The following is a 12,256-nucleotide window of genomic DNA, read 5'->3' as shown; positions in this document are numbered from 1 at the left end:
GGAAAGTTGTCTCCCAGGGTAAACTTTCCAGCTTTTATCAGATTTTTGCAGAATATATAAGATATATCTGATTGGCAATGGGAAAAAAAAAAAATTTCTTTGATGAATCACTGGTTTTCCCTCAATGATTCTCAATCAATTCTTTAAAATTATACACCTGATTCTGAGTTTAATTTTTCACCTCAGCTGCATGATGGCACCTATGACAGACAGATATTCTCTGCTTGCTGCCAATTCCACAAAAAATACTCCTTTAAGTGTCTAAACGTCCTAAATATCGGAAAGGTCTAAACAAATTACTAGGACAATCACAGACTTCATTTGCACTGTGGGAAACCTGGGGTTGTGCTCAATATTTCTACGCTTACAGTGTGCAATGTACATAAGTGTTTTCTCTTCCAAAAGCTCTACAGAGGCATCGTTTATGTCATCTGGAATGCACTCACTGACTGATGTTGTTCAGTTGACCTGTGGAGTATGATGAACAATGAGTAATGATGTTTGAAATGTAATTCTTGGAATTATTATCCTCATGAATTATAATAATTATTAAATGAAATGATAAAATGAACAGCAACGAAATGCCACTGGGGTCTGTCGCTACCAAATCCAAGGGGGGGGACATCTTACCCCAGGGGTATATCTTTAAATTTAGCTTCTACCCCAGACATATCTGTGCCTGGTTGCATAAAGCACCTTAAGTGTAATTTTCCCTTAAAGTCGCCCTTATGTTTCCCTTAAACCTAAGGGTGTTGCAAAAAAAATACCCTTAAGTGTTACTTAACGGTTTTTTTAAGTGAAACGTCATAAACACTTAGAATTTCCCTTAAATGCTGTTTTTTCACTTAAGTAATCGTTAAGTGTTGCATAAAACCCCTTAACGGTAATTTCCCTAAGTATAACTTAAGGTTTGGAAATCGTAACCTTAAGAGTAACGCGGACAAAAATAAGACGACATGGCTGAATTTATGAAACCAGCTGAAGATCATAGGGAATAGGGAGAACCCTTTAGACCAATTTAGCCATGAAAAATTGTTGCAAGAATACCGATTTGATCGACGCGCAATATTTGACATCGCTATCAAACTAGACGACTGTCTGTCTGTCATTACACGCGACTCGCATGTAAACTATCACAACGTTAAGTCAGTGCACGCACGGAGAGTGTGTGGCCGACAAAAAATTCACAGGAGAACGAGCTGATTCTGTGTTTTAAAAGGAATCATGACAGAAGAAAACAGGTATGCTATGGAAATATACTCAGCTGTATTTCGAGACACAGAGCCAGAAGTGCATTCACAAAACCTAAACAAATGCCAAAGCATGGAGACGGTGAACAACACAAACTGCCGCCACGTTCGGAGCTAACGCGGTGTTGCGTGATAGCGTCACTGGACTGACACGTGATATTCCGACATGTTAGTGTTTTGCGTATCTATGGCAACAACAGACTTTTATAACGTGAATCCAGGATCGCTGTCGTGAAACACTTAAATGTTTCCCTTACCTAAGAGAACCGTTTAAGAGATTATATGCAACACCCTTAAGTTGTTCTCTTAGGTAAGGGTAAATCTCCCCTTAAGTATCATACTTAAGGGAAAAACTTAAGGTGCTTTATGCAACTGGGCACTGAAGCTGACACATTTCTCACTCTTCTTTCCTCAGAATAAAAACGATTTGGCTGCATGTTGCGAATACCTGGCCAAGGTGAGTCCTGGGTTTTTGTATAGTGAAGGCAGCCAGAGTTTGACAGATCTTCGCAATCACATGACCCAACTCAACCTCGGCGTCTCTCAGAATACCCATGGTGCAGTGCAGCGAGATGTAGTAAGGATGAATGGAAGTAGGACTCTCACCCCCAGTGTGAGCGATGGGCCTTTAAACGTGCTGTCTCCCCTCTCTGATTTCTACCAGCCTGAAACGCCATCTGTGCCTTCACACACGCCCACAAGCCTCAGTGCATTCACTGCCATGGAGTCCACTCGTAAGCCGCAGCCTCCTCAGCACCTTGGCCTATACCAGGTTGGGGGCAAAGGTCACGGACCACCGCCAACCCCGCGCTTCAACCCGATCACCGTGACGCTCGCACCCAACACCGGCCGAAATACACCTACCTCCCTGCACATACATGGAGGGCCTCAGTCGGGTCTGAACAGTCCAAACTCCATCTACATTCGCCCATACATGACCCAGCCAGGCTCGACGCGACAGGTACAAGGACGAGCGCAGTACAGTCCCACCTCCCAGCCTACCCAGCAGATCTATCAAATCACTCATCCTGCAGCTTCCCAGAGTTCGTGGAGCGGCAGCCAGCATCAAACCTCACACGTATACATGCCTATCAGTTCACCCACCAACACCCAAGCCCCCTCCATCCCCTCGGCCGTGGCGTCACAGGCCTCCTCTTCGTCACCCTCGCCTTCCTCATGCTCATCTGCTGCCTCCTTTAGCCAGTATAACATCCAGAACATCTCAACTGGGCCTCGGAAGAATCAGATTGAGATAAAGTTGGAGTCTCCACAGAGGGGGGCTAGCGGTTCGAGCACGGCCACCTCTACGCTCCTGCGCTCGGGCTCTTCCCCGCGAGCCACCTGTAGCTCCACATCTTCGTCCTGTCCCTCGTCGTCTTCTCTGGCTGCCAGCACGGGTCCCTCTGCCCCCATCTCAATTGGAGGAGCTGGGCTCAGTCGCAGCCAGCCCACGGTGTATATCTCTGCGTCCCCACCCACTGCTGCTACTACCCCATCAGACGAATGCGCCATTGTTCCCAACACCCCCCGCTCGCAGCCCAAGTTCTATATTTCTACAAACGCATCCGCCGACGATGGAGGGGGAAGGAACCCGCCCACAGTCTATATCTCGGCCAATCCAACGCTTCAGGGTTCTGCTGGTCTGCGGGCTTTAGGAAGCCAGGTGAGCATGGGACCTGCATATATACACCACCACCCACCCAAATCTCGTCCCTCTGTGGCAGCTGGAGGCACTGCCACGTCTCCTCGTGTGGTGGTAACACAGCCCAACACCAAATACACCTTTAAAATCACTGTCTCCCCCAATAAACCACCAGCTGTGTCTCCTGGAGTGGTATCGCCAACGTTTGAGCCAACTAACCTGCTCAGTCTTCCTGGCGATCACCATTACGCAGAGCCGGATCCCTTGTACCAGTCTGACCCACTTTCACCTCACCGGGACAAAAGCTCAGAGCCTCGCAGACTCAGCATGGGTGCAGACGACGCTGCATACACACAAGGTACGTTCATCTCTTGTATTGGTTCTGGTAATGAACTGTGTGACGCACATAATCGTTCTTTTAAACGCTTTGCGAATGGTGGCTCATGCTTTATTTTGAGTCCACTTTAGACTTTCTACTAACTAAAAGTAAATGTGCTACTACATGTCAACTAACTTTCATTAGAGTATTAGTAGACGGTTAGGTTAGGGTGGGTAGGATAAGTTGACATATAGTTGCAAAGTCTGTTGGGGATCATCAAAATAAAGTGTTAGCAGATATTAAGCAGAAAGTCTACTCTAATGAATGCTAGTTGACATAGTGGCATAAATATCGGGATAAAGTGTTACCGAATGGTGTTTTATAATGCCTTGAATATGGATTGTATATATTATTTCAGAGCATTGTTACATCTTAAGCCGTATTTTCAAGATTTCTACAAGAGTTGTCCTCACTGCCAATGTAGGTTTCAGATATTTTTTTTTATTTGCTGTTTATTTTTTATTTTTCCCTTTTATTTCTTTAAGTATGGACACTTAAGCTAATAAGTACCTGATATAGACTCATCTGATCTGCTCATAGTGGTAGTTCTGTACTAAAGTGTGCTACACCAAATAATTCATCTTCTTCTTTTACCTCTTGCTCAGTTAATATTGAGAATAATGTCAGAGCCGTTCACAAGCACTTGTGTCCTATATAAATATACTGCTTACCCTACTGCAAGGCATGCTTTTTTGTATGTTTTTTTTTTTTGTAAAACTTTTTTCGTTTGGAATACGTGGAGATTTTTGCCAAAATGAGAACACAGACAAGCTCATAACAATCTTCAATCAAAGCTCGTCACTCGTTAACTTTCATTGGTTATTAGAATAGGGATGAAAGCCCAGCTCTTTAGGGCTGTGTGTAAAATGTAATGAACAGTGGCAGTGTTGTGTTTGCCTTATATGGATATTTGCCCAATTCATTAAAAGTTAGCCTGCACTTCATGTTCTGTTGAGTGTGTTTTGTCTTAAAGCAGGATGCATTATGAATTTGAGTCATGCAGCTTATCTATCACACTACTGAACAGATTTTGTGTAAAACAGCATTCAGAGGTAATTTATTCCAAAAGCTTGTTGAAAACACTTAAGATGATATTTAGCATCCAATCTAATGTTCTGGCATCGCTAGATCATTAAACCATGTGGAAGCTGTTAATGGTTGGCGTGTGTGTGTGTTATATTCATATTTTGACACATTTGTTTGTGAATATGGGATTACTGTTATTGGAAGGTTGGGTAATGTAATATTTACCTAGAAGCTCGGGTCATTTTAATCCTGTCTGACTCGACCATCTAAGTAGTTTTCCCAAACTTTGACATTCATGTGCCAGTAAATATTGCAGCATCTTTTGCCAATAAAAATAACCCCAAGTAGAAATAGTCCTGTGCTATTAAAAAGCCAGTGCTGCCATGGACGACACTTGTCCAGCCTATAAACCCAATTGATTTATTGACAAGATTATATAATGAGGTGCATGTGTTTCTGAAGAAATGTATATTCTTTATTGTCCAGTACAGGATTACGTATTAATGTCAATAGTTCTGTTGTATTTTGAAATACAATCATGATTCATATTTTCTGCATAATTAATTGGCACCAAAATACATTTGCTTTTATATGGTATTTTTATAATTGTGTTTCATACATTAAATGTTTAAAGTGGTTACATGTTTAAAAGGAATATTCAATACCATTCTTTCTACCTTTTTAAAATCAATATTGATTTTAGTAAATAGTAAAAAGAATTTCTTCAGTTTCCATCTCCTGGTCAAAAAGCTTTCTCAAAAGTGGGTGAAGGAGAAAATCCACAATCCACCACAAACTCTCATTCACCAGCTTATTTTACAATCCAGTCAGTTACTGATTGATGAACTCAAGTCCTGCCTAATTTGTCAAATATTTTGTTTACTCAAATTAAAATATTTCACATTATGGAAGGAAGCTGAATGCTAAATGGGGTTTGAATGCTGTTTTATCACTTCATAGACTCTTTAGTTTTGTACATGAAATTTTGTATGTATCTGATAATTACTTGTGTGTATTTACAGCTTTGCTAGTGCATCAGAGGGCACGCATGGAGAGATTGTGGCATGAATTAGAGCTGAAGAAGAGAAAGCTGGAGAAGCTGAAAGAGGAAGTCAACGAGATGGAAAATGACCTCACAAGGAGACGACTGCAGCGCTCCAACTCAGTCTGTCAGATACCATCTGTACGTTAATGTACCTCTTCATTTCTCTTACTCTCTAACTAGGGCTGTCACGGTGAAGGATTTTCTCTTGCAGTGATTTTGAGTGGATATGCTATATTATTGCCATTTTTAGTTCTTTATTAATAAAAAAAAAATGTTACGATGTGGTCAGCAGCCATGAAGACGAAGGAGATTCCAAAACAGGCTTTATTAATAATCCAAACACTGAATAAACGCACAGGAGAATAACACAAACCACACAATGCATAAACAAGAACTGACCAAGAACAACTGAAACTAGGGCTGCACAATCAATCGAATTTTTAATCACAATTACGACTGCCACGATACCCTTAAATCTTGACAGGATGCTATGACAAAGGTTTCGCTTTCCTCTACGGAAATGGCAAGCGTATTTTTTTCACAAATATATGACTTGACCCGAAGAAGGACTGACGCAGTTAATCACACGCCTTCAGTCGATCTCTCTCTCACTCACTGTCTGTTTAGACGGTAACACTTTACTTGAAGGGGTGTGCATAAGACTGACATGACACCTTCATAATCATGACATGACACATGTTATGAATATGAAGGAAGTTTTATGCATGTTTATGACAACTGTCATTAAGTATCATTCGCTCAGTTATGACATTTTTAATGCAAATATGACATTGTTTGAGATGTGTTTGTTATGACACCTTGACATTTCTAAGACAACACAACCTGTCATAAACATGACCTAGCAGATTAATTATCAAACTTAAGAAAGCACTTAGCTTTATGGGTTAACATTACATTAAACTGTCATGAGGTTGGTTTTGACATTGGCTGTCATGAAGCCATTATAACTGTTTAATGACAAATTCAATGTGTACCACTGTAGTCGAGGTCATGAAAAATATTCATGACACAGTTATAATGGCCTCATGACAGCCAATGTCAAAACCAGCCACATGACAGTTTAATGTAATTTAATGTCAAGTTGTCATGACAAAGACACTGACAGGTTATGATGTTATGGTTTATGTCAAGGTGTCATAACAAAGACATCTTAATGTCATATTTGCATTCAAAATGTCATTATTGAGCGAATGACACTTAATGACAGTTGTCATAAACATGCATAAACCCTCCTTCATATTCATGACATGTCATGTCATGGTTATGAAGGTGTCATGTCAGTCTTATGCACACCCCTTCAAGTAAAGTGTTACCAAAAGGGCAAGTTGGCGGAAAAAACATTCTTCACTCTTTATCATTATCAACTTATTTGACATTCAATTCACATGCATGAAGTGTTAAATAAGAAGGGCGTAGCCGTTATGAACCGAAGTGAACATCGGTGTTGTGGCGGTTGCTTGCAATCCTTGTCAGTATCGCTGTATTACAATACTGCGGTTATCGCAACAGCCTTTGCTCACACACTTAACTCTCCATTAGGTGTGCTAACATTTGCTCTGACAACATTGATTATAATTATGATTCTTTACTAAATTGGATAATGATTGTTTTCAAATACGCTGAAAAGTGTATATATTCTATGTATGTTGCGTCAGTCAGAGCTTGAAGTCTTTAGCACACTTGAGTCATAGAGATGCTTTTACGGAGTACAAGTGGGTCTGTCTCATTAGTTTGGCCTCAAAAATAGTTGTTAAATCATGTCGATCCAATATGGCGGACTTAATGCAAAGTAACAAACGAGTGGTAGTCAGACCATTCATTTTGTATATCATTTTGTATTTTATCAACACAATGCACTTTTGAACACTTCCACTTATGTCTTTATTTTCAGATTGAGGAGATGCAACAGCTGAGGTGTAAGAATAGGCTTCTACAGATCGATATTGATTGTTTAACCAAAGAGATTGACCTCCTTCAGACACGAGGTGAGGACCATGCTAGTTTTACGCAGCTTTTCAGGATATGTCCTCGTGTGGCACTACAGGGCTCCAGACAAAATCATTTTTTGACATTTTTAAAAATACAAATCGGAATCGTTAAAAAAACGATACCTGACCCTAGTGGTAAGCGAAATTTGAAAAATGCTGTTTGAAACAACAACAAACGTGTAGCCAATCAGCATTAGGGGGCGTATGATGGTGGAGGAGAGCGAATGAGCAAGACGGAGATTTGAAGAAAGACTGTAGAAAGAGAGATGGCCGAGAGAAGCTCATATTCTTATGCTCATATTCTGAAAAGCTCAGTAAAATTAAGGGTTATGATCAGGAAAGAGCTTTAGGACCAGTGTTAATATTAGCAAAGCTTTCCAGCGCTGGAGAGAGCTAAGCTGGAAGGCCTGAACACAGACACGGAGGCTGATTTGATTCGCTCCACATGTGAGGAACACTGGGTTTGAGGGTCATTTGTCTGGAGCTGCTGTGCTGTTGGCAACTAACAACAAACTCTTGTTTGTATTTACTCTTGTGTATGTCGTTCGTTCCTCATCTTTGCTTTATTTTGTCACTTCTGTAGGCTGTGATGAAGGGATGTTTTAGTACTAGAGATCGCCTGATAATCGATTTTACCAATTATTTGCGAGCATTTTAAGCATTTTTCCATAAACGTATATCGGTTTTGTAATATCAAAATCATCAATAAATGGCTCCATCTTGTGGATGTTTTGAGAATTACACACAACACCACCATTAAAGGGGTCATCGGATGCCCATTTTCCACAAGTTGGTATGATTCTTTAGGGTCTTCATGTAAAGTTTGTAACATACTTTGGTTAAAATTCCTAAGTCAGGACACCCCTATGTTAAATTCCCATATAGGCAGGCAGATTTGTATTTTTAAGGCCAGTTATTTCATGGAAAGTACCCCATGCCAATCTCTAGGTATGGTGAAGGGTGTGTGATGATGTGGGGCTATTTTAATTCCAAAGGCGAAGGGAACTTTATCTTAACTTTACATTATTCATCCACAAAGAAAATTGGTGTCCTTAAAGGTTGGATTTCTCCTCATTTTTTTAATTAAGGCATTAAGATCCATTTCCAAAAGAGGTTTTTTATATTCCTCTTTTTACTCAACTTTAGCATGGGTGTGTTCACTTATGCTAAGCACTGTAAAAGTGAAATTTACGTCCGATGACCCCTTTAAAGCACTGCGTCTGAGGGGAGACGAGTCGTCAATGTTCAAAGTCAAAATAACTTGCCTCCGTTAATTAATAAACTTTTACATAACAGCCACTAATGCCCAAATTAGATGTCACATAACTGCTTGATATGTAGTTTTAATCATGGACACACTGAGTCAGGTAATCCATCAAGTCATGTCCCAATAAAGATGTAACTTTATATGAATTAAATAAAACAGCCATTGAGTGCATGTTGGAAATAAAACCGCTGAATTTAATTCTCTTTTTCTGTTGTTTATGCTTATCATTAGTCTCGTAGTCGTATCCATAGTCTCGTTCACTCCCCGGGTTGATGCTCAGATGCTCCAGCATGGCCACCGTATGCAGCTTTTAACACGATCCGCTAATTTAAAACTCCTTAATTTGCTATTAAACATCTATGTAGAAATCAATTATCTCTGTGAGAGAAGTTCTGTGTAAACACATACAGTAAATAAAACAGCACTCTGTCAGCAGGTATTTAATAATCTAGACTGACAAAAACATTAATAATACTTCTGATAACATGCCAGATGAGATGGACTCGGTAATTGTGATGAATTCGTTGTTTAATTTTCTGACAATGTATGCAAATTCCAGTGTATATTTCAGCGTATTCCATTCTCTTCACTCATTAGCCTTTTAAACAAAACATACACCTTTTAAAACTGTAGTTTGAAACGAATGCTTATATTTATGTGAAGTTGATAGGTTCCCTTGTCTTTTATTTATGTTTTCCATTTGAAAACATCAGATTTTGTCAATTCATTTAGCTTATTGTTAGCATTACGGCTGTTGTTATAAATAAAAAATGCAACTGGGATTATTAAGTTACCGGTACACTAAAGTAGCAATGTTTTTTATTCAGGCAGTTTAGAATGTTTTATGCTTGTAAAAAAATTGATAGAATTTTTTACATGCTTTATTTTTTACCTGATCAAAGCTTTTATAAACACTACTGACATAGACTATCATGGTTTAAGTTATATGAATTACTGTTTTTAGTAGCCTATCAATGAGTTCCATATATAACTATACATGTAGTTTTAAAAATATATATATTATTTAATCATCATTGATTTATTCAGATATTTATGTATATTTAATTACGTTTCATATGAACAACTGTTCCAAAAATAGACAAATGTAAATCTCACAAAAGTACACATCACAGTAATGGTTTGAATTGGACCTAACCGAAAAATGACTTTAACTTCAGTGTCTGTTGTTTCTTTTTACTAGTTTGATATAACTTGAAAAGCTTCATGTCATTGTGAATGACATTAAGGAACACATTCAGGAGCTTAATTTTGTATTTCATGATCTTTTTGCCTGTTGCATGTGTGCATTATGAGAAAGAAATCCAGAGGGATGACTGTATCATTTCGCTGCTTAGTTCAGCTTCTCTTATTGCTCCCGTTTTATGCTAATGTGTTTTTGATGGCTTGTTCTTCTGATTTTTAGGACCAGACTTTAATCCCATTGCAATTCACAATTTTTATGACAACCTTGGATTCTTGGGTCCTGTAGCTCCTAAACCGCTTAAAAGTCCTACAAAACCAGGTCAGTAGTTCAGAAACGTTTAATCTCGTCTCTTCTACACTTTTGCTTCTGCTTATCTTTTTTGCTGTTGTATATCTTATTTTTCTGTCAATGAAAGGTTTTATTTAAAGTTTTTTTGGTTTTTTTACTGCCTCTGCATTTCATTCTCATCCTCAGTTTTTTTTCTCTGTCTTTATTTCTCTGCTGCCAATCGGCCCATTGTGCTGTGGTGCCGAGTAGGTGTAGATCTCACAGGTTCTCTAGACAGGAGAGGGCGCAAAATAAACGTCAGCTCCAAGTTAAAGCGAGATCCGTCTCTACCTCCTGCACCACCTTCTATGGCTGTATCCATGGGTGGGTCTCTGTCTCTCTCTTTCTGCCACTTCCCTCTCTTTCCTTCTAACTCGCATCTGCACAGGCTTTGATAACGACTTTGGTGCGTTCTCTTTCAGAGGGCAGTAGGAATGTGAGGGTCATGTCAGAGCCTGAGGAGGATGATGGAGTTCAGTGGAGCTGTACTGCCTGCACCTTCCTCAACCACCCTGCCCTCAACCGCTGTGAAGAGTGTGAATTTCCTCGGCATTTCTGAGCCACACACAATACATGCAACACACACACAAGCGTGTCGACAGCCACCGTTTCGCCTCCTCCAGGAAATCATGGACACACCTGTTGGAGGATTTCTATAAAGCTTCCTCTTTCCCCCACAGTGTCATTGTGTGTCTGTTTGTCTTGTGATGTCCACTGAAGACTGGATGATGTTTACAGCTCTTTTGTCTCTGTACAAAATGTGTGCTTCTGTGTCGAGAGGGAGTTTTGTGTGTCGCGTGGGAGATCAAGGGAAATTTCACCCGCTTGATCCATGAAGAGGCTCAGTGCTGCCAGTGATATTAACACGTTTATTACATCCACACGGTTTACATGTGTGGCTACGGATGCCAGTGTGCCTTTTTTTCATGGGAACAGTTTTTGACTGCTTTATGAATGCTGTTCCCAAAGGATCATGAGTGGAATCTGCTAAACTCGCAATTCTTTTGTTTGGTAAATAAAATGTAAAAAAAATTAAAAAAAAATTGCATGCTTTAGATGTACAGTTTACAGAGGAGTCCCCGCCACACAGATTTTACTGTACATAGTTTTAGAATGAGCTTTTTGATGCCTATTTTCTTTCTCAAGATTTCACATGTATTTCCTGTAAGTATAGCTTTATAGACTTCATTTATTTCTATGTGGTGTTGTTTTTTTGTTTCTCAGATGAGAATGGTTTCCCATCCTGAGCTTTTGTGAGAACTTAAAGGGATGCTAAAATGTGCAACAGCAAACGACAAAACAATGCTCTTTGTCAAGGACTCTATCCAGTGTACGAGCTGCAGATGCAGCAAAACTGAAAAAGATCTAGATTTTATTAATAAGGTACTTGACCTCAGAGCGGTCAAAGGACTTCACAAGAAATCCATAAAGCCCTCAGATAACACGTGCTTTCCTATGTGACAACTGGAATGTAGGTTTACTATTAGGAGAATTTATACCTTTGTGCCAAGAAAGGAATGTTTCGTTGCTATGCATTGATAACGCTTTTCAGATTATGTTCAGTAATGTGGGTTTGAGAGAAAAGACTTTGTCCCATGGTGTATGGGTGCCCTCCTAACAGTGGATGAGTATTCACAAGGGCTTTTTAATACAAGGAGTACCCACCGCTAAGCCTTTGTGGCTCAGGTTTTATAAAGTGCCAAAGCACAGGAAGCACAGATCATCGTGTCCCTGAGTGTAGCTCAATATGTCACAATGTGCCTTCGGTCTTTACATGGTTCTCTGTTATGGATCATGTGCACAGTGCCTTCGCTTGCAGATGTTACAGAACTGAAACAGGTCCTTGGAAATGTTTTGTAACTTTATTAGTCGATTGATCTAAAGTTTATTTCAGAAAATGAATGTTTTGCCATTCATTCTTACAAGAGTGCTTAATGCATAAGTCGTGCATTGAAAAGTTGAATGAGGTCGTTATTTATGAAACAAATGAATACACAATTTCCAAATGCTGGTTTCTGGTATCCAGGCTAAAAATTACTTTGCTGTGGAGAACATTTATTCATTCTACGCTTTGTTTCTGAGATGAGACTATTTTTGGCTCCAAAAA

The 12,256-nt window shown here is 39.6% G+C and overlaps 1 protein-coding gene across 2 annotated transcripts in view; it reads left to right on the top strand.

Annotated features, from left to right (window-relative positions):
* The window catches only part of tab2 (TGF-beta activated kinase 1 (MAP3K7) binding protein 2), a 59,298-nt gene extending 47,961 nt beyond the window's left edge, over nucleotides 1–11,337 (top strand). Inside the window, exons 3-8 of one of the 2 annotated variants that reach the window (XM_056243617.1) lie at nucleotides 1,666–3,250; nucleotides 5,320–5,480; nucleotides 7,255–7,348; nucleotides 10,042–10,140; nucleotides 10,360–10,473; nucleotides 10,572–11,337. In XM_056243617.1, the coding sequence (XP_056099592.1) occupies nucleotides 1,666–3,250; nucleotides 5,320–5,480; nucleotides 7,255–7,348; nucleotides 10,042–10,140; nucleotides 10,360–10,473; nucleotides 10,572–10,708 (2,190 nt within the window). In that variant the 3' untranslated portion in view covers nucleotides 10,709–11,337. The remainder of the gene's footprint in view (nucleotides 1–1,665; nucleotides 3,251–5,319; nucleotides 5,481–7,254; nucleotides 7,349–10,041; nucleotides 10,141–10,359; nucleotides 10,474–10,571) is intronic. The other variant, XM_056244308.1, reaches the window with a different exon arrangement.
* Nucleotides 11,338–12,256: the final 919 nt, after the last annotated feature.

The sequence above is a fragment of the Rhinichthys klamathensis genome, unplaced genomic scaffold (genome assembly GCF_029890125.1).
Source record: "Rhinichthys klamathensis goyatoka isolate OS25496 unplaced genomic scaffold, OSU_Roscu_1.1 h1tg000001l_1, whole genome shotgun sequence".
NCBI classification, from domain to species: domain Eukaryota; kingdom Metazoa; phylum Chordata; class Actinopteri; order Cypriniformes; family Leuciscidae; genus Rhinichthys; species Rhinichthys klamathensis.
The sequence above is the reverse complement of the archived record's forward strand: the minus strand, read 5'-3'. Positions and strand labels throughout refer to the sequence as shown.